The following is a 24062-nucleotide window of genomic DNA, read 5'->3' as shown; positions in this document are numbered from 1 at the left end:
TCTGCACTCCCCAAATTCCAAACCTTTAAAAGGCATTCGACTTCACATATGGCTGCAGCCCTCTGCGGCTCCCTATGTGCATGCCCTTTGGAAGGGATGCCGCCGTGTTCACTACGAGGTGGAATGTGTGCCCAGTCTTTGCGCTGGCCTTGTACCTTGTTCAGGTCGGTAGAATGAGTAGAAGCAACACGGATGTCAGCTCCAGCTTAGGCCTCAAGAAGACATAGACACGTGTACCCGTGTAAGAACCCTGAAAACAGCCATGCAAACAAGCCCAGGCTAGTCTTCTCAGGGATACGACACGTGTGCTCCACGCAAGTCGTGTCGCCAAAGTTAAAACCCTGGAGACCTTTAGAAGCTCAACTGTGGAGCTGACCAGCAGCTCTCCACAAACAAATGACTAAAGCTTACCAGCACTAAAAGAATTGCACATTGGAGCCCCGCCAGGCTGGCAGAAACAGCACAACCGTGAGCTGACTAAATAGCTTCTGCTGCACGACACTGGATGTTTTATTGACTCATACAGAGCAACAGATAGCTGAAATAGTCTGTCAGAAGTAATCTGTGCCAATGAGATTCTGGTTCCTAATTTGCATGATGTTATGGATTATCCGCCCCACCCCCCCAATATGTGTTGATGTGGCTGGGCTAAGATTCTCAATATTGTGCAATTATCCAGCCTTCGTGATCTGACGTAATGCCCGTCTGTGCTGCAAATCCTATCTCTCTGATATCAGAGGCAGGACTGGAAGCTGTTGTGTTGCTGAGGCAGAATAGGGCCTACAGGATTACACTGTGGCTTGAGATAATCTCTTTTTTTGAAAAACAAGCAAGCAGAGAGAGGGTGTGTTAATCTGGGTACTTTAGAAAAACAAATCCACAGAAACTCATGTATAAAAGAGAGTTTTATATAAAGGTTAAGTGCACATCAAGAAAACATCCCAACTCAGTGCCGCCCAAATCCACAAGTCCAACATTAACCCATATGTCCGACACCAATCCACAAAGCCCTCTTCCATCTCACAAAACACACTATGACAGCGACTGCAGGAGGAAAGCAGAATCAGTGAGCATGTAAGCATCTCAGCGCTGGCAGGGGTCTCCACACGGCTGCTCCAGCACCCAGGGCTGCTTCAGGGTAGGTCCATGTGGCCTCTCCTTGGGGATGTCTTGCAGGAAGTGAGCCTTGCCAGCTGAAGCAGGGAACTGCTAAGGCAGCTGCACTCTGGTCCCACCATCGCAAAGCAAGAGACCTGAGAACTAGAAAGGTAAGGCTCACTGAGCCATTTATCTCTCTGCCCTTCAATTAACCCCACATGTGTATATCAGCCAGGTTGGCACAATCAACTTTAACTATCTCAGAGGGGAACCTCGTTATCCTCAAGTTAGAAAAAGCCAGGACTGAAGCACATCCTCTGAACCCACGGATCCTGTCCTAACGAGCTCCTGGCCCCTGAGGCATACCAGGACACATGGAGATCGCCAAAGAATGCTGAGCCCTCTGATGTTAAAGAGAGACAGGGGCCTTCCCCACAGTCGACAGACAGAAAACTTTCCCCTAGAGCAGGGGTCCCCAAACTACAGCCCCGCAGGCCACATTCGGCCCGCCCAGGGCATTTCTTTGGTTTTGTTTTTTGCTGCCACTGCCTGTCCTGCTTAGCAGCGGACTCATCCCAGGCCTGCAGTGCGCATGTGTGCAATGTGCGCTCACTCTCCGACTCCCCTCCTTCTCTCTGTCTCTCCACTCCTCTCAGTCTCGGGGTGATCCCATGAGTCACGAGCTGGCCTGTACAGAGCCTGCTGCTGCCTGAGGATGGAGGTAAGAACAAGTTAGGATTTTTTTTTGAAGTTAGGAGATCTATATATTTTTTTACTTTGCAGTTAGTGGGGCCTTTTTTGGGGGGCGAGGGGGGGCCTGTTTTTCTGGAGTTAGGAGGTCTTTTTTTAAGTTGGTTAGTTGGTTGGGGGTGGTGTCTGGGGGGGTGTTGCATAACAGTGATAATGCAAATGGTCAGTGCTCGGTGGTAATGATCATGGTATGGGCTCAGTGTCATTGCAAATGGTCAGCGGTCAGTGTGTTATCGCACGGGGGCCCCAAATTGGTAACCTGCCTAGGGCCCCATGGGAACTTAATCCAGCCCTGCAGACAGCCGAGGAGTAGGAAACCCTATTTAATTGACGAAAGTGCATTTATATTCTGAGTGCTATTCGGTTGTGTATGATGTTGTATGTTGTGTGCTGTGTAAGCCCGGTTCACACTGTTGCGATCTCCGAGCAGTGCAGGTTCAGCCATATCCTTGTACGGCTGAACTCGCAGTAGATTCGGAAGAAGAAAGGCAAATGTGCCTTCTTTTTTCCTGCAGTGGAATCTGATCATATGGGTCTTCTCACCCATGCGATCAGATTCCTGTGCGAGTTCACAGAAGGCAGTGCGCTTCCCACAGGGTAGTGTGAACTGGAAAGGTGGTGGAGGAACCAGCTCTGTGCTCCTGCAGGTTCCCGCACCACACCAGTGTGAGCCTGAGGTAAATGCGGAGTTCCACCAATATGGGCACTGGTCAGGCTGAAATGATGTGGCCTGGCAAGGCTGCATTGATGGGCACTGATCAGTCTGCACTGATGGGCAGTGTAGTCTGCACGTCTCTGTGGGAGCAGAGTTATTGCTGATATATTAATTTTGTAGTGCTGTACATATAGATTGGTATTTTACTAACAGCAATTGGGAATCCCTAGGAAACAATGATATCAAGAAAGACAAATTGACTCGGAGTGGAGGATATTCAAAGAACACTGGACTTAGGGTTACTTTTTCATGCAGTACAAGGATAGAGTTGTGTGTTTGATATGCCAGAATAGAGTGTCTGTGTTCAAAGAATACAATTGCGGCGACACTATCAAACTCAACATAAAGATAAATATGATTGTTTGGGTGGAGAAATGAGAAAAGATAAAATATTAAAATTGAAAAATACATTGACAACTCAGCAAAATACTTTTGTGAAGCAGAAGCAGCTAAATATTTCATCACTGCGAGCAAGTTTTCAAGTTGCCACGCTAATAGCGTGCACTGGCAGACCATTCGTGGAGGGAGAATTTGTGAAAGAATGCCTTCTTTCTGTTGCCAAAGAGATGTGTCCAGAGAAGGCCGATTTATTTAGTACCTACAGGACCTTTCAGGACCTACAGTTACACAAAGGATTGAAGAAATGGGAGACAATTTGCATCAGCATTTGCAAAACTCCACAAAAAACTTTCCTATTTTTCCTTGGTATTCGACGAAAGTAATGATGTTTGTGATTCTGCACAACCTCTAACTTTTACTCGTGGGACAAACGACTATTTCAAAGTCACAGTAGAGCTTGCTGCACTGCAAAGCATCAAAGAAACAACTACAGGAGAGGATATCTATGAAAAGGTTTGCCAAACTGGGAATGGTTTGGAGCTGGACTGGGCTAAACTAGAAAACGTGACAAGTGATGGTGCTCCTATCACAGTGGGGTCTAAGAAAGGAGTAATTGCTCACATTAACCAAGAGATGGACAAACATAACTATTCTCATCCAATAGCCGCACACTGCCTCATCCACCAACAAGCGCTGTTAGTAAATCACTGAAGTGGGACTCTGTTATGAAAATGTGGTATCTTGTGTTAACTCCATTAGAGCTAATGTACTAACCCACAGACAATTTCAGGAATTTCTGTCTGAGCTAAATGTTGCCTATGAAGATGTTCTGTACCACACGGAAGTCCGTTCGTGAGTTGAGGGAGAGTTTTGAAACATTTCTATGACTTAACTTCCACAGATAACAGCTTTTCTGCTTTCAAGAAACAAAGAGTAGCAGAGCTCAGTGATGCAGAATGGAAATGGCACCTTGCCTTTCTGACAGACGTAACAGAGCTTCTCAACAGTTTCAATGTGAAACTTCGAGGAAAGGGGAAGCTCGTCTGTGATGTGCAATCACCTGTGAAAGCATCTGAAGTAAAATTGGGGCTCCTAATCAAACAAGTGAAGGAGGAAAGTTTCTGCATCTCCCCACAACTCAAAATCTGTTAGTGGAAAAACCATTGGTTGCGTTCCCAAACAAAACATGTGTGGATTCACTGGAAAAGTTGCAAAAGGAGCTCCAATTTAGATTTAAAGAGCTTCATCTCCACGAACAGGACACACAGCTTTGCCGTAATCCATTTTCTACTGACATTGAAAATGTGGATACCGTATACCAAATGGAGCTGGCTGAACTGCAGAATTGTGACTCTGAAAGACGCATTTGAGTCACGCAGCCTTCCTAACTTCTATGCAGCTCTCCCCTCTGAGACAGATCCTCATCTCAGGAACCATGCACTCAAAATGGCAGCCATCTTTGGCAGCACTTATGTCTGTGAACAGACTTTTTCCAGAAGGAAACATCTGAAATCTCCAACCAGATCTAGACGAACTGATGCACACTTGCGTCACTTGTTAGGACTAGCACTGACAAATATGGAACCGGACATTGACATTAGCAAAAAGCAGGCCCATAGTTCCCTTTGAAATACTGGTAAGTGTGTTGATTTACCTTTATTTGTTCTTCATTTTGAATATTGTATTTGTTCCCATTTTGTGTTTTAACCTCAAAATAAGATATGTGCAGTGTGCATAGGAATTTGTTCATAGTTTTTTTTTAAACTATAGTCCGGCCCTCCAACAATCTGAGCGACAGTGAACTGTCCCCCTGTTTAACAAGTTTGAGGACCCCTGCCCTAGAGCTTGTGCCTGGGACTTGGACTTCTAGCCTCCTAAATGATGAGAGAATGAATTTGTTTGTTAAAGCCCCTACATGTGGTCTTTCTGTTATAGTGGTGCTACACAGGACCCATAGTATGGATTCTATCACCACCCCATGCATATCAAGTTGCTACACGGTGGAGGCTTGTGGGTGGTTGTGATGCCGAAAGCGAAGAAGCCAGTATTTCAAACACCAGCAAGCTCATCCATGGCAGACAGGCTTCAGTGGAACTTCCGAATTCGAAACAAACTAGAAAGGAGGACCTGGCCATCCACTTCTGGAAAGGTCGGCCGGTGAAAACCTTTTGAACAGCAGGGGAATATTGTTGGATACCCTGTGAGGAGATGAGCCGCTGAGAGTGGAAGGCACTGAAACTACCGCTGGGGAAGAGCTGCCTCGACGACGTGGTCCGAATAGGTCTATCCAGATCTTTCTTTCTGGTGTGGTAGGACTCAACGCGAAAAGAAACAGCTGCAAACGCCCATCAGGAATAAGACTGTCAAGTTGGAAAGAGGGAACTGATTACAAGGATCTACACGTGACCTCCTCCCAGGGGGATAGACAACAGAAAAGTGGGTGAAGGGAGATGTCGGACAGGGCAAGATATGACAGAATAATAATTTATAAATTATCAAGGGCTCATGAAGGGGGGAGTAGGGAGGGAGGGGGAAAATGAGGACCTGATGCAAAGGGCTTAAGTGGAGAGCAAATGTTTTGAGAATGATGAGGGCAAAGAATGTACAGATGTGCTTTATACAATTGATGTATGTATGGATGGTGATGAGTTGTATGAGTCCCTAATAAAATGTTTAAAAAAAAGAAAATTGGAATATATTTTTTTAAAGGAAAAGCTAGGAAATACAAAGCATATATTGCCATTGAGTGGGGGAAAAGACTGAGGAGTTCATGCAGTGTGGATCTAGGGAAATGGGAAGTCGTGCAGAATGAAATGTGGTGCATGAAATCAGCAGTGAGCAGGAACGGGCTGATGCTGGCCAGGCGGAAGGAGATGACCCTGCGGCTCTACTAGGTCAGCAATGATAAGCTGGAAAGGACTGTTTGTATTCCATGTCAAAAATAATTAGTTGGAGATTCATCCTATCGGATAGTATCCTTATGCCTAAGGGAAGGGCGGGTGATGCAACTATTACTTGTTTCGGTTTATATTTTAAATATTGCTTTTTGTGAATAATGCCCATTGAGACGCATTTTTATATTACATTGGAAGCTGTCTTCTTGGCAAAGGCTGCAAAATGCATTTGACAAGAGGAGATTTTTCACTTGAAGCTCTCTGTGAAACTAGCTGGACTCTGACTCAAAGTGAACTTGGGAAACGATTCCAGTACTCCGTCATCACTCGTGGTGGGCTCTGACTTTGGTGCTGTCGATATCAGATCCTGGTATGCAGGTTAGAGAGCCTAGCTTATGACTCTGCAGGACATCAGACACAGCAAAGGCTTCAAAAAGAAACCCTTTCAGTTAGGGTTAGGGTTAGAAAAATTTTTTTTAAAAAAGAAACCCTTTCCTTGTACACATGGATTTAAAATTTTTTTAATTACATAACTTACAGGCAAAGTGGTTGCATGTACATTATTTCGGAAGCATTCTTTCCAAAATGCATCATCGGTCAGTGGGACAAATCGCAGACGAAGCGTCTGTAGTCGCAACTTAGCTGTTGCGGCTCCACTTGGGGAGACAGGAAATCATTGGGCAGCAGAGCAAATATAAAAACTTATAATGTGCTCCAAGGGCAACCTGAACTTTGGTTCTCAACACAGCTTAAACACTAGACCTGCCAATAGCTCTGGCTTATTCACTGCCGCACTGACCTTTGGAGCCATGGGCTGTCATGCAAGGTTCCAGGTGCCACGCTGTGAGGAAGAGCAGGCCACACGCGGAGGACATGCGCAGGCATGCTGGCTGACGAGCCCAGTGGAGACCCGCTCACAGCCAGCATCAACTGCCAGACATGTGAGAGAAGATGATTCCACCTCTCCGTGGCGAAATCACCATCCGCCTTTTCCAGCCGAGGATCCAGATACCACTGAGCACAGAGAAACGTTCCCTACAGTGTAACCTTGTCTAAATTGCTGAGAGGCCTTCAAACAGTGACACTGAAGTAGGTGAACACAGCCAACACTCAGACGGTGGTTTTCAAATACTCTCGGTTACAGGAAACCAAAGCTCGTTAAAGAAAGGATTGCTTCTTGAGCTAGCACGGGGGAAAGTGCAAATCGAGCTTGATTCCCTCCTGCACTGCAAAGTAAGGCATGGCTCAGGGAATGCAGAGGACAATTTCCAAAGGAAACACACCATCCTGAAGCATTTGCCATGGACAAATCCGAGACAACCTGAGCATGCGAACCGTTTACCCCACCCCAAAAGCAAACACTGGTAACAACCAGTGATCAACACTGGTAACAATTCGTTCAATACCATAGAAAGCCGTAGGTCTGCATAATATCAATTTATTAGCTGATATGAAAAATATATCAATGAACAAGTAAATTTGCGAGGAAAGGAACTGCCTCACATAATAGATTGTCACCTACAAACTATACAAGAGATCATGGAAATATAAAATCATCCTTTGGGGGGTATGGGGAGGGAGGGGAAAAATGAGCTGATACCAAGGGCACAAGTGGAAAGCAAATGTTTTTAGAGTGATGATGGCAACAAACGTGCAAATGTGCTTTACAGAATGGAGGGATGTATGGATTGTAATAAGAGTTGTACGAGCCCCCAATACAATGATTTTAAAAAGAAAGAAATAAAGTACAGCTAGGTAACGGTCAAATAGTATCCATGATCCTGGACCAGGAAGGACAGCTTTGGGGAGAGCTGGTGAGATCGGGACTGGATCTGAAAACACCTGGTGGATTTTGAAACAATGCTGCTTTTTGGGTTGGGATGGTTCTATTGGGGTTGCATAAGAGATGGAGCAAATCTTGTCGAGTGTCAACCACTGAGGAGTCTGGGGGAAAGGTGTGGCCATCTGGGTACTTTAGAGAAACAAATCCACAGACACTCATGTGTAAGAGAGAGCTTTATAGAAAGGGTAAGTGTGCATGAAGAAAACATCCCAACCCAGTGCTGCCCAAGCCCACAAGTCCAACATTAACCCATTAACCCATATGCCCAACACCAGTCCACAAAGTCCTCCTCCATCTCACAAAGCACATGCAATGATGTCGACTGCAGGAGGAAAGCTGAGTCAGTGAATGTGTAAGCATCTCAGCGCTGGCAGGGGTCTCCAGCACCCAGGGCTGCATCGGGATAGGTCCATGTGGCGTCTCCTTGGGGATGCCTTGCAGGAAGTGAGCCTTGCAAGCTGAAGCAGGGAACTGGCTAAGGCAGCTGCACCCTGGTCCAACCATCACAAAGCAAGAGACCTGAGAACTAAGAAGGCAAGGCTCACTGAGTCATTTATCCCTCTGCCTTTCAATTAATCCCACAGGTGTCTATCAGCCAGGTTGGCCCAATAAACTAGCTCAATAGGAATGGTAGAGTTCTTTGTCCTGCCCTTAATTTCTGTTCCTGTGGGCTTGGAATTAGCTCGAGGTTTAAGAAAATCCAATAAAGCATTGGATTTCTTTATTTCAGGTGATCTTGGTGTTGAGCTTATCAGAAAGAAAGAACTTTAAGAAAATTAAGAGAGTGTTGGGGTGGCTTATTGCAATATTGTCTGAAACGCATGAGAGTATCAGGTACGAATATATAAGGGGGCTTCAAAAGCTTGTAAAACTGTGGAATCAAAAGATAATGAGGTTTTTACACAAACCTTTTGAAGCCCCTTTGGATTACATTTCCATAGCCTGTTATCAGGAGCCCAGATATAAGGTAAGTATTGGACTGTTCATTGCAAGGTTGCTGGTTCAAACCCACCAGCTGCTCTGTGGGAGAAGATGAGGCTATCTACTCCTATAAGAATCGACAATCTTGGAAACCATCTACATGGCCCCTGTGACTCAGAATTGACTCAGTGGCAGTGATTATCAATTGAAAAACAAAATAAAAACACTTTTGATTGCCCACAGCACAATCTTTTGAGGCAAACAGGTATCAAGTGGCATGGGTGAGCCTTCTGAACTCTAACTGCACAACCAGGAAAGAGACTCGTTCACAGCATCAACCACTCAAGGCTGAGTCCTATGAGGTGGAGGTCAAACATGCTTTATCTTACATTTTGTTCTTTTTTAACCAATTCTGACACCAACCATCCCTCCCATGGCACTCTTTCTAAACTGGATTCAATCATTCATTGAGATGATCACACAGGCCTAAATAAATGGGGTTTCTTTTAAAAGTACAGATTCCAGTTCAGGCTCAGGAACCCTCAGGATACAGTGTTTCCATCAGGACATCCTCTTCTTAGCTGTGCTCTCAAATAAACCTCTTCTGGTCCTTGCTTCCTCAGCCTGGCCTTTGCCCTGCTCAATCGAGTGCTACAAAGCTTCTTTAGAGTTGCCAATAAGTGTCTGAAGGCCCCAGAAAGTTCATTACCAAACGGCACTCGGCTCTCTTGCTCCATGAGTCAGCACCTCTGGTTCTGCTGCCACCATTTCTCTGCCACTGATTCTCACTGTCTCTGATCCTCTCCAGGGTTATGACTGTCTGTCTCTTCCAGGATCCTTGGTGGAGGAGATACTCAGTACCAAGATCCCAGATCCAGAGGAAATGCCCTGCTCTTGGCTCGTCTGTCTGGGTTGTGCCCGTTTCCACCTGTGGAACGGTTTATTTTAAACCCAGCAGAGCAGCTGGTTGGTTTGAACTGCCACCCTTGCTATTGGCAGTGCAATTTGGGGACTCGCCCGCCTCCACAGCGGCATGAGTCATTTTCCTAAAGGCTTGTGAGTTCTGTGAGACATTGTAACATATTTTAGAACCCAAAGATGGGAGGGAGTATCCCAAGAGGAGGAGGAATGGTTGGTGTACAGTAACTTTTAACAGTCGGACCATTGGGACGTATTTAGCCTCTGCTTCATGTACTGATCCTCCTGAGATGAACTGTTGATGTAGTTATTCAGGTCTTTAAGTTCAAGGCTCAAGGGTTGGGGGCCTGTTTGAGGCTGGATTCTCTAGAGAAACAGAACCAGTGAAAGTTCGATATGCATATATGAAGGAGGTACCAAAACCAAAGAAAGAAAGAAACAAAAACCCAAAACAAAGTCCCCCACCCCAAAGCTATGTATTAAAAATTTTTTTTAAATAAAACAACCTTATCACCTTCAAAGTACTTTCCATTACACTTAATACATTTGTCAAATCTGTGATTCCATTCTTGGAAACATTTGTCAAACTCATCTGTTTGGATAGCTGACAGCCCCTCCCACTTCCTCCCCCCCCCTTCACAGCTTCTATGTCTTCAATAGCTGTCCTTTCATGTCCCTCTTCATTCCCAGAAACAAACAGAAGTCACATGGAGTGAGGTCAGGTGAGTAAGGTAAGCATGCTGTTTTTTTTTGCCAAAAAACGAGCTCACTGAGATGGCTGCATGAGCAGGCGCATTGTCGTGGCAAAACCAGTCCCCTGTCTGCCACAAATTAGGCATTTTTTGTCACACACTGTTACACTATCTTTTCAGTAACTCTCCATAGAACAGACTCCAAATGCACTCCAATTGGTTTGGAAAGTTGATGGACATCCAGAGCGAGGTTTGTCATCAATCGACATTCACCATTTTTGAAATGAGAGCAGCCGCTGTACCCTTGAGTTTTTCCCCACAGGACTAGCCTTGTAAGCTGTGTTCAACATCACAACAGTTTCTACAAAAGTTTTCCCAGACAGAAAACGAAAGTTCACAGCCGCATGCTGGTCTCTTAAATCATCCATTACAAAAAAACGAGGTTCGAAAAAAACTGCTTTTATGAAAAATTAACTGTGACCAGAGAGAATCTTCCCAGGCCATGCCACTGGGTGCACTAACTCAGAGGGAGTTGCTATGATGCTCGCCTAGCAGGAAAAATGTGTGCTACTCAAGCTCCACTCTACTCAGTGCAATTCCAGTTTTGGGGGGTCCTCCCTCATAGAAAGGTTTATATCTAAAGAATGGCTTACACAACGGTAGAGTAGGCAAGTTCGAAAACCATGGGGCAGAAGTCAGGCTTCTCCTAACACAGGTAGCTGCAGGGGTTGATGCACCTAAAATTGGCAGTTCAAATAGCATGTTTTGGACTGTAGAGGCAAATGAATCCAAGGTCCTCAGGTAAGATGGAAGGCTGATAATGACTCCCAAGATTGGCAGGTTGCTAACTCTTCTAAAGAGGCAGAGGTTGGAGAGGATCTAGATGCCTGATTCAGAACCAGCAAAAAGCAAACAAGTTCTCACACACCATCTGTTTATATCGGAAGCAGCAGCAACCAATGCCACCCTCCCCCACTTTGCCCACACCGAACAAACAAACGAAGCCAACTTCCATTCAATTGTTTGGCTGTTCATAGCAGATCTCATCTCAGCATGGAGACGATCACATTATGTTACCTCTCATCATGGGGGAATTACTAAATCTTGACTGCTAAACCACTGAGAATCCTGACACAAAACCCTGTGGAGAACCAGCCTCCACAACTGAATGGGTCCAAGGGACAGTTGTGTAATTGAAGGGTAAATTAAAGAAACATCAAACAAGACATGCAAGGGCTCACCTCTTCTGACAGCAGAAGGAGAGAGAGAGAGAGAGAGAGAGAGAGAGAGAGAGAGAGAGAGAGAGAGAGAATGTAATCTCTCACAGGCTTATATAATCTCGGGCATGCAAGCCAATCATCCACATATGTAACAGGAAGGGGATGTGTTAGAGATATACACGTTAACAGGAAAGGGATGTGCTAGGGACACACGCCTACACCTCACAGGAAGGTACATACGTTAACAAGATAGGTGGGTTCTAGAGTTAAGATGGGGCCTTAACCTTGGTTGTCTCTGAGCTGGCTTGACCTCCAGTGTCCCTGAGCTCTTTTCCAGGGGAGCAAACTAGGATCCTTATCAGAAGGAAGTGCGCTGTTCTAAAGGTGGGGTGGTCTGATCGCTCTTGGTGGCAGCTAACCTTCTAGCATATAATAGCAACCATGTGCTCACTAGCAGCACCTTAAAATTGGCATTATTATGGGTGACACTGTGGGGAACAACTTTAGTTAGGTGACGGTGACTAGGATTCATCTCCAACCCACAAGCGTGGTGGCCTCCTAGGCTCCTAAACATGTGAGCGTAGACAATTTGTTGGCATATTGTCTCCTCCATTTCTGTTTCCCACAAAACCCTATAGAGAAATGGTAATTGACCCTTCCTGCGTCAAGTGTCAGACTGGAGGGATCCCCTGACTCATGGTGGCAAGCACTGGAGGACTCCACCTATGATCACTGGCTCACAAGGCTGTGGAAGCCAGCAAATCAAATCAGACAAGAGGCTGCTAGCTCAACTTCCAAGAACCAGAGATAGGATGATACGCCAGATGCGAGAGAGAGAAACTTTGCCAGAGCATTCATATAGATTGGATGCAAATCATACCTTCAAGGAAACTCTGCTTGCTTGGGCAAGGCAGCACACAGGTGTGGAGGCTAACACACGGGTCAAGGATGGTGGCTTGAGTCACACCTTCTAATACAGTGGTGGATCAAGATGCATCCCACTGTAATCCTGCCTCATTAACATAATGGGCAAGTCTCTCCAAAATGGGACTACTACCACAGGCGTGGAGGCTACCATTTACAACAATCACAGAATAGATGACTACAGCTGGAAGAGCCATATGGAGTCATTCACTGCACCTCCTATGTTTATCCCAGCTTCCTGACCTGGACGTGTTGGACACTCCAGTTCCAAAACACAGAAACACAGGATGAAAATAAATCTGGAGGGGAGTTTAGGGAACATTTAGTCCATTTCATTCACCTTATACTGGCTGGCTGGTTAATTTTTCCCAACGCTCTCTTCTTTCTCTCTCCTGGGTAAGGGAATTAGGATCAAGACCAACAGGTGCAGGAGTCATCCCGTGCCCTTTAATCCTAGCAATGCTGAGCAAGGGCTTCGTGCCAGTGTTGCAGACCCAGTCAGCTGTCTGGCTAGAGGTCAGGATGGCAGAAGAGGAAGGTGATGTAGATGAGGGGGATGTCTTCCTGGCCTTTGCCCAGGGGCCCTCTCCTCCCAGGGGTCCTATTCGCAGGACCTTGGACAAGGCCTTCTTTTTCTTCTTGGCCCTCTTTTTGATGCTGTTGATGCTGGAAGCTACTTATAAGCTGCTGTGGCCGCTACCATGGGCACAGTTTGGGGACTGGCTTCTTGGAACACCCCAGAAGGAGGAGGAGCTGGAATTGTGACCTTTCTCATACAAACATCCTCTCTTCCCCGTCAGAGGTGAGAGGGGAGCCAGGAAGTGGGGCTGATGGGGGCTGGGGAGCGGAGACGTGAATAGCAATCTTAAATTTTTAAAAACAATTTTCAGAATGTCTGAAATCATTTGGAACATGGATATAGCCTCTCATCATGTTAAGCATCTATGATTTTTCATCATAAAAATAGATTGTTTCAAGGATTCAAAGTAATAGTGCTATACTATTCATATTCTAAAAGACTAGTTAAATCACCCTTTGAGTTCCCAATGGAATTGAGATATCATAGTGCCCTGATACCCACCACTATGCATTTCTGAGGCTCATTCCTCTTCTCTTACTTATTTTCTTTTCTCTTGCCCGCCTATTACCACAATACTTCCCCACAGACAACTTTATACTTGCAAGCCTCTTATAGATCAACCCATCATACTTTTAGACATACATATACTTTAAATTCCTTCTTCTAGGTTATTACAATGATTATTAAAGCGGAATTGATCAAAAGCAACAGATTTTATACATTTTCATAACTTAAAAATAAGCATATCTTTAATAAGATTAACAAGGTGCTGTTTGTGGTTTCCTGGTAACAAACAGGAAGAGGCTATTTGTATCTGTATTTGAGACAGATACGGTTTAATAATTTAGAGCTTTTTTTTTTAAGAGGGAGAATATTGTAAAAGGTGAAGGGAGCTCTTTTGCTGTGGTCTCTCTCAATCCTTTCTTCCCCCCTCCCCCCCTCCCCTTTCTCTTCTCCTCTCTTCTCTATCACCTTCTCTCCTTAATAAAAACCCATTTTTTAAAAAAAGGTAAAAGGAAGAAAAATCCCTGTTTTAGGGTTTCAACAACTTTGGGAAAGTTGAGAATCTGAGAGAAATTCTACCCCCAAAAATGAGTCTCTGCTCACATATCCTTGAATTTTCTATTCTCTTCTCTGTGCGGTTCTACGGCATTCCAGTTTGGAGACTGTAGTTTAGGGCGCGACGCCCAGAGGGCACAGTGGTGATCAGCACTGGCTCCCGGGAGAAAGTTCCCAAGTCACTAGCCGTCTGGGGGAGAGAGAAGTTGATGTCGTGCCTTGGAGGCCACCCCATAGAGAAGTTCTGCTCCGTCCTGTGGGGGTCCTGAGTCGAATGGACCCCATAGCAGTGGATTTGGTTTGGGTAGGCTTAGAGAATTGACAGGAAGTACTGTGAAATTCTTTAACGAAAGGTTTGGGGTTCTGGGCTGCCAACGATGTGGAGGATATCAGGATCACAGGAGGAATACGGGAGGTGGAAATATCAAAGACTGGGGTCATAGTAACTTTTGGGGTGTCCCAGAAGGCCGCCTCTGAGCGTGGACCTGGCTGCCTTGATGAACGCAAACTCACCGCCATGGGGTCAGTTCTGATTAATCGTGACCCCACAGGCCAGGGTAAAGCTGCCCGTTGGTTTCCGAAGCTGTACATCTCTATGGGTGCAGAAAGCCTGGTGGTTCAAACTGCTGTATGATTATCAACCGACCAGCAGAGCTCCGCCTCCTCTAGTCCCCCTTAAACCGGCTCAACCAGGTTCAAGGAAAGGGGAAGACGGGCCTCACAACTGGTTTCTTCCGCCATTCTTTTTCCCTCAGCTTTTCCAGAGGAAGAAGACTTTGCCACTTTCACCGTGGTAATTTGCCCCGATTGTCCAAAGAGCTCTGGCCCCATCACCCTGCCTTCCGATCCGATCCGTGGGGTCTGCTCCTCCCCGGACGCTGCAGAGGACCCTCCCTTCCAAAGCACAGAGAACCACCCAGGGCCCTGCATGACATGTGGGGGAGCTGGAAAAGCAAACCAATACTAACAATCGTGATTTTTAAAACGCATCTATAGCGCGTCGTGCTCATTTGTGTGCCTGTGTGATCATTTCACCACGGGGCTGTGGAAGCCTCTGGCTGTAGTTGATGGTGAGCGACGGAAGTGACCAGCCTTCAGGAGACTGGAGCAACTGATGACGCGGTGCACACTGATACCTGTGAGGTGGCCTCTGATGCTACTCAAAGCGACCTGTAGGCACAACAGAATGAAGTACCGCCGGGTCGCGCGCCATTCCCACTCGTTCCCATATCTGAACCCAATGTTAAGGCCACTGTCACGTCCATCTCGTTGAGGGCCTTCCTCGTCGTCGCCTCCCCTCCGCTTTACGGTGCAGGAAAGCGGTGCTAGAAGGGGTGCCAACACCCCAGAGGATGGAAAAGGTTTCGATGTCCCTCTCGAGAGCTTCCCAGTCTTCCGTGATTGCGCGCTGTCTTTAGAGCCGTGTCTTCCCTTTCCTACTTGGAAAAGTGGCTCTGTCCCCGCGGAACACGACCCGGCGGCGGCTGGGCCCCGAGCAGGACGTTTTGGGATCGGCTGAGACGCAGAAACGCCGGCTGAGAGTGCTCAGCTCGGGCGGCGGGCACCTGCGCGGGCGGCGACGGTGCCGTACGGAAACATGGCGGCGCCCAGGCGCCCCGAAGCGACAGAGGGGCTCCTGTAAGTGAGGGAAGACGGGAACTTCCGCTTACGTAGGCAGTTTGGCGCCGGTCGGGGGCGGGGCTGCCGCCACTTCCGGCCACTGGCCGACCGGGTTCCGTAACACAAAATGGGTGAGCCTGGGGCCAGGTAGGCGGGAACTCGGCGACTTCCGGCTTTGAGTCCGGCCTGCGACGGGAGGGGGAAGGAAGGCGGGGAGAACCATGCGAGGTTCTTGGATCAGCGGCGTGGACCGCCTCGAGAGGCCGTTTCTGAGGTGGGGGCCGGACGGGGTGGGGAGACGGGCTGGGGTGTCGAGGGAGCGAGGTTGTGGAGACGCGGGAGCGGAGAGTGAGGTGGCAAGCGGTGGTCCCTCGGGCTCCCCAAGGGGAGCGAGTGGCCGCGGTCAGAACTGGGGGAGGGGGTGGCTTGGCGGGAAGCTCGCCTGAAGAAGGGGGTCGTCGCCGGCACCAGCTGGGGCTCCTGGGGGAAATCCTGGGTGAGCGGGAGGGGATTCGAAGGGAGCTATCATCGCCACCCTAACGCTCCGGGTTGAGGGACCCTGTCCGAGGGCGGACCGTGACGATAATTCAAGACGAAAGGAGACGGGGCTGATGAGGAGGGACCTCTCCCGCCACCGGGAGCCCAGGAGTTGCAGTGGCCGTTCAGGAGGGGGGTGGAGGGTGGAGGCTTGTCCTGGAGGGCGTAAGGGGGAAAGGCCGTGGGGTGGGCGCGACGGGGGTGTGGCATCTGCGCCAGGAGGTGTGGAGGAAATCAGATGCTGTGTGGGGGGCGCTGTCTTGGGGTTGGGAGGAAGGCTCAACTTACTGACTGTGAGAATGTGGGGAAACGAAACAGAAAGGCCGGAAATCAGCGTGAGGGGTGGCGCTGGAGCCAAGGGCTTGAGTTTGGAGAGGGTTTGGGCTTCACCCTTGCAGCTGACAGGCCTTAAAAGCATATGGAGCGCATTGCTGCTGATGAGAGGCAGTGAGACCACTACGGGGCTGAGCTGGGTGTCACTGAAACCCAAGGAGTCTGGCAAACGTGCGATGGAGGGATGGAGGGGCGACACTGGAGGGGCTCTTTCTGAGGCCCCATCCCCTTCCAGCAGGATTTGCGAAATCCCTACTACTTCCTCCCTCCGGGGGATTTGATCCCCTATGGCCACCGAAAACAGCATCATCGTGCTGGATGATGATGACGAAGATGAAGCAGCTGCTCAGCCAGGGCCCTCCCACCCACCCCCCAATCCGGCCTCACCCCGGGCAGAAGCCCCTGGCTCCTCCAAGCCCTGTGGGGCCGGAGGAAGCAGTAGTTCGGGCGGCAAGAAATGCTACAAGTTGGAGAATGAGAAGCTGTTTGAAGAGGTGAGCTTTAGGGGAGAAGATTGTACTCCAGGGAGGGGGATGGCTAGTTGGCTCTCCTGCCCTATCTTCCTTACTAACCCCACTTTGCCTTCTTTCTCTCGACCCCCCTCCCTTGTCTCTATGTTTCCCTCCCTACCTCCCCTGGACCCACCAGTTCCTTGAACTGTGTAAGGCGCAGACGGCAGACCACCCTGAGGTGGTCCCATTCCTCTGTGACCGCCAGCAGCGTGCCCACTCTCTGTTTTTGTCCTCTGCGGAGTTCTGCAACATCCTCTCGCGGGTCCTGTCGCGGGCCCAGAGCCGGCCAGCCAAGCTCTATGTCTACATCAACGAGCTCTTAACTGTTCTCAAAGCCCACTCCGTCAAGAAGAAGCTGAACCTGGCTCCTGCAGCCACCACCTCCTCTGAGCCCTCTGGAAATAACCCTCCCGCTGACCCCTCCTCAGAACCCAAAAGTGCTGAGACCACAGCCCCCGAGGCCCCAAGGCCCCGGGGCTCCCGGCGGCAGATCCAGCGCTTAGAGCAGCTGCTGGCTCTCTATGTGGCAGAGATCCGGAGGCTGCAGGAGAAGGAGCTGGATCTCTCAGAACTGGACGATCCCGATTCATCATACATGCAGGAGGCACGGTTGAAGCGTAAGCTGATCCGCCTCTTTGGGCGGCTGTGTGAGCTGAAAGACTGCTCTTCACTGACCGGTCGGGTCATTGAGCAGCGCATCCCCTACCGTGGAACGCGCTACCCAGAGGTCAACAGGCGCATTGAGCGGCTTATCAACAAGCCTGGGCCCGATACCTTTCCTGACTATGGAGATGTGCTGCGGGCTGTGGAGAAGGCAGCGACTCGCCACAGCCTCGGTCTCCCTCGTCAGCAGCTCCAGCTCATGGCTCAGGATGCTTTCCGAGATGTGGGCATGAGGCTGCAGGAGCGGCGCCACCTTGATCTCATCTACAACTTTGGCTGCCACCTCACAGATGACTATAGGCCAGGTAGGACTTGTGGGATGTGTGGCAGTGAGGCATCTCATTAGTCCTGCCCTCTGGGCTTTGGGCTGAATTCCCTGGCTTTTACACCTTCTTCCACAGGCATTGACCCCGCACTGCTGGATCCCACCCTGGCCCGACGCTTGCGGGAAAACCGGAACTTGGCTATGAGCCGGCTGGATGAGGTCATCTCCAAGTACGCAGTGCTGCAAGACAAGAATGAGGAGGGCGAGAGGCAGAAAAGAAGAGCCCAGCACCCCAAAGCCACCTCTTCCCACTCTGTGGATCCCCCCAGAGCCTCCTCAGATTCTGGTGAGGTATGAGAGGGACACCTTCAGAAAGGCCATGCCTTCCCCCTGCACTGGCCACCAGGGCATCCAAGGTGACTTTGGGGGTGCTGGGAGGAGGGTGTGCAGGAGGACAGCCAGGGCTGGGCTCTGGAGCAAAGGGATTCTTAGAGAAATGCCTTTGTCCTCCAGGGTCCTAGTGGATTAGCGTCTCAGGAATGTCCTACCACATCCAAAGTGGAGACCGATGAGGAAGAGAGTGAAGAGGAGGAAGAGGACGAGGAAGAAGAGGAGGAGGAGGTCACTGATTCTGAAGACGATCTGGAACAAATTCAGGAATGCCAAGGGTCCGATGAAGAGGACGAGGAGGAGGAAGCGGGTATGTCAGGGAAGCATTCTTCCCACAGGTCACCTCCTTCACCCTGTTGAGCAAGCACCACCTTGTTGAGACCCTTGTCGACTGCCTGAATATCCTCGGCGGCAGCAGTATTTACCGCTTCGTTCTCATGTCTCCCTTCTTTTCTTCCTCCTCAGGCAAGGATGGAGACAAGAGCCCCACGTCGCCCCTGCAGACCTTCCCTGAACAGAACCTGGAAGCTGGCCAAGAGCTGAGCAAGTCTTCAAGTGCATGGCAAAACAGAAGACTGAGAGCGTCCCCCTCTTCACTGTCAGAGGAGCCCACGGCCTTGTCCACCACAGACGGCGAAAGCAGTGGCGAACAGTTGCCTCTGGAGGAAGAGAGTCCTATGTCTCAACTTTTTGAGCTAGAGATTGAGGCCTTGCCTGTGGAGAACACCCCCTCCCCTGAGGAGAGGGACATTACAGCTTCCAGGAAGCAAACCGAAGACTCGCTGCCCCCTGTGGTGGAGAACGGAGCTGCCACAGTCACGTCTACTTCCTTCAATGGAGGTGTGTCTCCTCACACCTGGGGCGATTCCGGCCCCCCCTGCAAGAAATCTCGGAAGGAGGACACAGGGACAGGGCCATTAGATGTCAGGTAATGAGGAGGCAGAAGAGGGAAGTCATGGCAGGAGTGCAGGGGGGGTTGAGAGAGGAGGATTGGTGAACAGTCTGCCGAGAATGAGCAGAGACGCTCCCCCTGCAGCCCACTCACCCCTCCACACCTTTGTGTTTCTGACTCAGCTATGTGGAAAAGCGAAGGGCAGTGAATGAGAAGAACGGGAAGAGGATTTGTACCCTCTCCAGCCCACCCTCACCCCTGGCATCCAAGACCCTAGTAGCCGATTCCTCAACGAGGGTGGACTCTCCCAGCCACAGCCTGGTGACCAGCTCCCTCTGCGGCTTTTCTCCAGCCAAGCCGTGCCCAAACCCCCAATCCCAAGCCCCCCGGCCTGGTACTTACAAGGTAAGGGAGCCGACAGAGAGTGCTTTGCTTCTGATAGTTGCGGTGCAGTACAGTCATTGTCTCTGCAGTGTGGCCATCTCTGAACACTGCACCTGCCACAGTCTTCCTCTAGCTTTTCCATCCAGGGGTGTTTATCGCTGATGATGACCTTGACCCTGCTTCTCTTCCGCGTCCCCCCAGGCTGCCTAACCCTTGCCCCTTTGTCTCTCACCCCTCCCCTCCGGCAGATGAGTGTGGCCACACAGTGCGACCCGGAGGAGATCATCGTGCTCTCAGACTCAGATTAACTGGCTCCCCCCCACCGTCTGTCTCCCTCCCTCCCGCCTCCAAAATGTTGGCAGAACGCACGCATTTGGAGGATGGTGGGGAGCACATGACTGAAGAGGAAGGACTGATCTCATCCCTTTTGGGTGATTTCTTTTACAAACATAAAGGCTTATGTTTTACACAGAAACATTAAACAATAAAGTTCTTTTCTTATTGTATCCCTGTCTTTCCCGTGTCCTTTGGTTGTCACAGATGGGCGCCAGTTCTTCCCCGGGCTCCGACCCCAAGGAGCCCTAGAACTGCCCTGCCCAGACGGGCTTCTGTGCACCCCTGTCGGGTTTCGCAGCCCGCCCCGCAGCCTCTGCCGGGCTTGAGCAAAAGTGCTCCGGCCTCCTCCACGGGCTGTACTTTCTCGCTCTCCAGCGGCCGCAGCCAAAAGGCCAATCAGGCGCCGGCTCAAGGGTGCTCGGCCAATCCAGGCTCGGGGGAGGAGGGCGGGGCTTACTGGGAACTGTCAGAGGCTGAGAGGCGGGGGCAATTTGACCCGGGAAACCAGCTAATAGCCACGGCTCAGGGGCGGAGCCTAGGTAACTAAGGTCCCGACCCGTCACTACTGGGAAGAGGCAGGTCTTTCCTGATTAAAGGGGAAGTTAACGCTTCTGCCGAACCAGGTTCGGAGCCCTCAGCTGAGGAAGGACCTGACACCTTTAAGGTGGAATGTGTCGACGTTTCTTTAAAGGAGAATTGACCGAGTCGGCCGAGTATTGCCCAGCGGCACGGGCGGGGTGCCTGGCTATGCCTTTAAAGGCAGAGGGGCGGGAGGCGGAGCGGGGGCGGAGGGCGGAGGGAGTCGGCGCAAGATGGCGGCGGGAGGGGCCCAGGCTGCGGCTCTGGTCGCCGAGTGAGGGGCGGGGGGGCCCGGGGGCGCGCGGCCCGGTAAGCGGGGACGCGCGGGGTTGGGGGGCGCCTTCCGGGTGGGCGAGGAGGCCGTTGAAGCGCTTGGGGCGGAGCAGAGGGGGGCGGGGTCCGATGTGGGCGGGGGTGGACGAGGGGCGGGGTCGGAAGGACTGGGGGCGGGGCTACGGATAAACTGGGGCGGGGGTACGGGGCGTGGTCGGTGAGAGCTAGGGCCTGGCCTGAGGGGGATGAAGTGAAGGATGGTTTTTAGGACGTGAACAGTTGCGTACCACTCCCTCCGTACAAAACACCAAAAAGGTTGATTTCAGAAAGTCAGACTCTCAGGCAAATGGAAAATCAGGTGTAACTCTAGTGGGGTGGGGGGGGCTGGTATCCCATTCCCTAAGAACATCTTATTTCTTTAACAACCGTTAAAGGAAGAGCGCTGAATTTCGAGTTAGGAGATCTACATTTGCTGGCACTGCCACTTACTAGATATGTGACCTTGGATAATGTCAACCTTTCTCAGCCTCAGTTTGCCCGTCTGTCAAATGGAGTTGAGGAGGATAAGAATGCTTTCCTCACAGTGTTGTTTGTGGGGACCCACTCTGATACTGCATGATACCTGTGCAGGTGTCTATTAGTTGTGAAGGGCTGTATCATTATGTGGTATTGTTACTCTTCTTTTTCCGCCCCCAGGTACCCCCCCGGCCGCCCTCTTCCTTCCCTTGTTCCTGTGGCTGGGGGGGGCCACCCCCTCCCTCGACACCATGGAGCCCTCGTCTCTGTCTCCCAGTGGGGCAGCACTTCCCCTGCCCCTACCGATGGCCCAGCCCCCACTGCCAGCGGCTGCAGTGGTACACGTGTCCTTTCCTGAGGTCACCAGTGCCCTCTTGGAATCCCTCAACCAGCAGCGGCTACAGGGCCAGCTCTGCGATGTGTCCATTCGAGTGCAGGGCCGCGAGTTCCGGGCTCACCGTGCTGTTCTGGCTGCCTCTTCCCCTTACTTCCACGACCAGGTCCTACTCAAGGGCATGACGTCCATCTCACTGCCCAGCGTCATGGATCCTGGGGCCTTCGAGACTGTCCTGGCCTCCGCTTACACTGGCCGCCTCAGCATGGCCGCTGCTGACATTGTCAACTTCCTCACCGTGGGCTCCGTGCTCCAAATGTGGCACATCGTGGACAAATGCACTGAGCTCCTCCGTGAAGGCCGGGCCTCGGCCACCATCACCACCTCTGCGGCCACCTCAGTTACTGTCCCTGGTGCTGGGGGCCCAGCAGGGAGTGGGGGCACCGTGGCCCCTGCCACCGTGGGCTCTGTACGTTCCCATGCGTCTAGTCAGGCCAGTGAGAACCAGTCCCCTAGCAGCAGCAACTACTTCAGCCCCCGGGAATCCACGGATTTCTCATCTTCCTCCCAAGAGGCATTTGCTGCTTCTGCGGTGGGCAGTGGGGAGCGGCGAGGAGGTGGCCCTGTGTTCCCAGCCCCTGTGGTTGGCAGTGGTGGGGCCACCTCTGGGAAATTGTTGCTGGAGGCAGATGAACTATGCGACGATGGTGGGGATGGCAGAGGGGCGGTGGTCCCTGGGACTGGACTCCGTCGACCCAACTACACACCCTCTAGCATCATGCCACAGAAACACTGGGTGTACGTAAAACAGAGTGGGAATTGCCCTGCGCCTGCACCCCTGGCTCCCCAAGATCCGGATCTAGAGGAGGATGAGGAGGAAGACCTGGTGTTGACCTGTGAGGATGATGAAGACGAAGAGCTGGGGGGTGGCTCAGGGATCTCGGCGGGGGGAGGGCCTGAAGCTACCCTAAGCATAAGTGATGTGCGGACCCTGACAGAGCCTCCAAGTAAGGGGGAGGAACAAGTCAACTTCTGTGAGTCCTCCAATGACTTTGGCCCCTATGAGGGTGGGGGTTCTGGGGCAGGACTGGATGACTCGGGGGGGCCTACCCCCTCCTCCTATGCCCCCTCCCACCCTCCAAGGCCCTTGCTTCCCCTGGATATGCAGGGCAACCAAATCCTGGTCTTTCCATCCTCATCCTCCTCCTCTTCCTCCTCCTCCTCTCAGGCTCCCGGCCAGTCACCAGGGAACCAGGCAGAGCATGGGGCAGTGACCCTGGGGGGCGCATCAGCGGGGGGCTTGGGTGTGCCAGGGAGCACTGGCGGGGCCTCTGGGGGTACAGGTGGCGGAGATGGGAATAAGATCTTTCTGTGCCACTGTGGGAAGGCCTTCTCACACAAGAGCATGCGGGACCGCCACGTGAACATGCACCTTAATCTGAGGCCCTTCGACTGCCCCGTGTGCAACAAGAAGTTCAAGATGAAGCACCACCTGACGGAGCACATGAAAACACACACGGGCCTCAAGCCCTACGAGTGCAGCGTCTGCGCCAAGAAGTTCATGTGGCGCGACAGCTTCATGCGCCATCGGGGTCACTGTGAGAGGTGGCATCGCCTGGGCGGTGGTGGGCCAGGGGGCGGGGCGGGGCCTGGGCCACCCACGGGGCCAGCTGTGCAGCCCAAGCGAGAGTCCCACCGGGTGGGCGGGGGGAGTGGTGACGAGACGAGTGGGGCCACGCCTCCCCCCAGCCCAAGGGTCTGGTCCCCTACTAGTGTTCACAAGGTGGAGATGGGCTTCAGTGGAGGCGGAGGGGCAAACTGAGGGGGCAGAGCTAGCGGGGTTAGCTTTGGGGAGAGGGAACAGGAAGTACGAGCTAGGGTCCCAGGTGGTCTCCCACCGTCTTCCTTAACTCCATGGACTTGTATATACTCACTTGTATATACCCAGGCGGGAGAACCAAGGTCATTGCCATCATCAGCCCATTCTACTCTCCGCCCTCCTCTACTCTGGAGAAGTTACCCCCAGTACTCAGCCCTTCCTTCCCCTCACCCGGGCACACCAAAGGCCCAGCTCCACGGAGTGGGGCGTACCTAGGAGGTGTAGGGGGCTGGAGTCAGGGTCGAGAGTCCGGTGGTTGTCCTCTGTGCCAGAAATCTGTGTTTGTGTTGTGTGGAGACCAGCCCATCGAGCCCCATCCGTGTCCTAGAACCTCTCTCTCCCCGACAGGAGGAGTCCCCACATCTCTACCCGCCACCTCCAGAGGGTTCCCCGATTCGGTTCTCAGGGGCGGGAGGGGGGAGACAAGGAGGGAGTATGTAGTGTAGGAGTACAAGGTTCTTATTTTAAATCTTATTTTTTTTAACGGTGATTAAAATATTTATTGATCATTTCATGTGACTTCCTGACAACCCCTATACGTCTTTGCTGGGGACCGGGTACAAGTGGGGAAAGCAGAGCACATATCCCCAGGGGGG

At 51.0% G+C, this 24062-nt stretch overlaps 3 protein-coding genes across 4 annotated transcripts; all 3 read left to right on the top strand.

The window, feature by feature from the left end:
- The first annotated feature begins 12836 nt into the window (after nucleotides 1–12836).
- SMIM40 (small integral membrane protein 40) lies at nucleotides 12837–13079 on the top strand. Its single transcript, XM_075554186.1, has one exon. It carries the CDS (start codon nucleotides 12837–12839, stop codon nucleotides 13077–13079), a length of 243 nt encoding a protein of 80 aa, XP_075410301.1.
- Nucleotides 13080–15702: 2623 nt separating this feature from the next.
- DAXX (death domain associated protein) lies at nucleotides 15703–20055 on the top strand. 2 transcript variants are annotated; one of them, XM_075555462.1, is made up of 8 exons: nucleotides 15703–15847; nucleotides 16679–16937; nucleotides 17092–17923; nucleotides 18020–18234; nucleotides 18397–18583; nucleotides 18739–19201; nucleotides 19348–19570; nucleotides 19798–20055. In XM_075555462.1, the coding sequence occupies exons 2-8, from the start codon at nucleotides 16731–16733 to the stop codon at nucleotides 19855–19857; spliced, it is 2187 nt and encodes a 728-aa protein (XP_075411577.1). In that variant the 5' UTR covers nucleotides 15703–15847; nucleotides 16679–16730; the 3' UTR covers nucleotides 19858–20055. The 2 variants fall into 2 exon arrangements, with proteins under 2 accessions (XP_075411577.1, XP_075411578.1); XM_075555463.1 differs by having other exon boundaries at nucleotides 15706–15847; nucleotides 16682–16937.
- A 613-nt stretch (nucleotides 20056–20668) lies between these two features.
- On the top strand, nucleotides 20669–23973 carry ZBTB22 (zinc finger and BTB domain containing 22). Its single transcript, XM_075555460.1, has 2 exons — nucleotides 20669–20773; nucleotides 21434–23973. Exon 2 carries the CDS (start codon nucleotides 21505–21507, stop codon nucleotides 23407–23409), a length of 1905 nt encoding a protein of 634 aa, XP_075411575.1. The 5' UTR covers nucleotides 20669–20773; nucleotides 21434–21504; the 3' UTR covers nucleotides 23410–23973.
- The last annotated feature ends 89 nt before the right edge of the window (nucleotides 23974–24062 follow it).

Source organism: Tenrec ecaudatus, chromosome 7, assembly GCF_050624435.1.
Source record: "Tenrec ecaudatus isolate mTenEca1 chromosome 7, mTenEca1.hap1, whole genome shotgun sequence".
NCBI lineage: Eukaryota > Metazoa > Chordata > Mammalia > Afrosoricida > Tenrecidae > Tenrec > Tenrec ecaudatus.
Note: the sequence above shows the minus strand (reverse complement) of the source record. Positions and strands in the feature narration are given on the sequence as shown.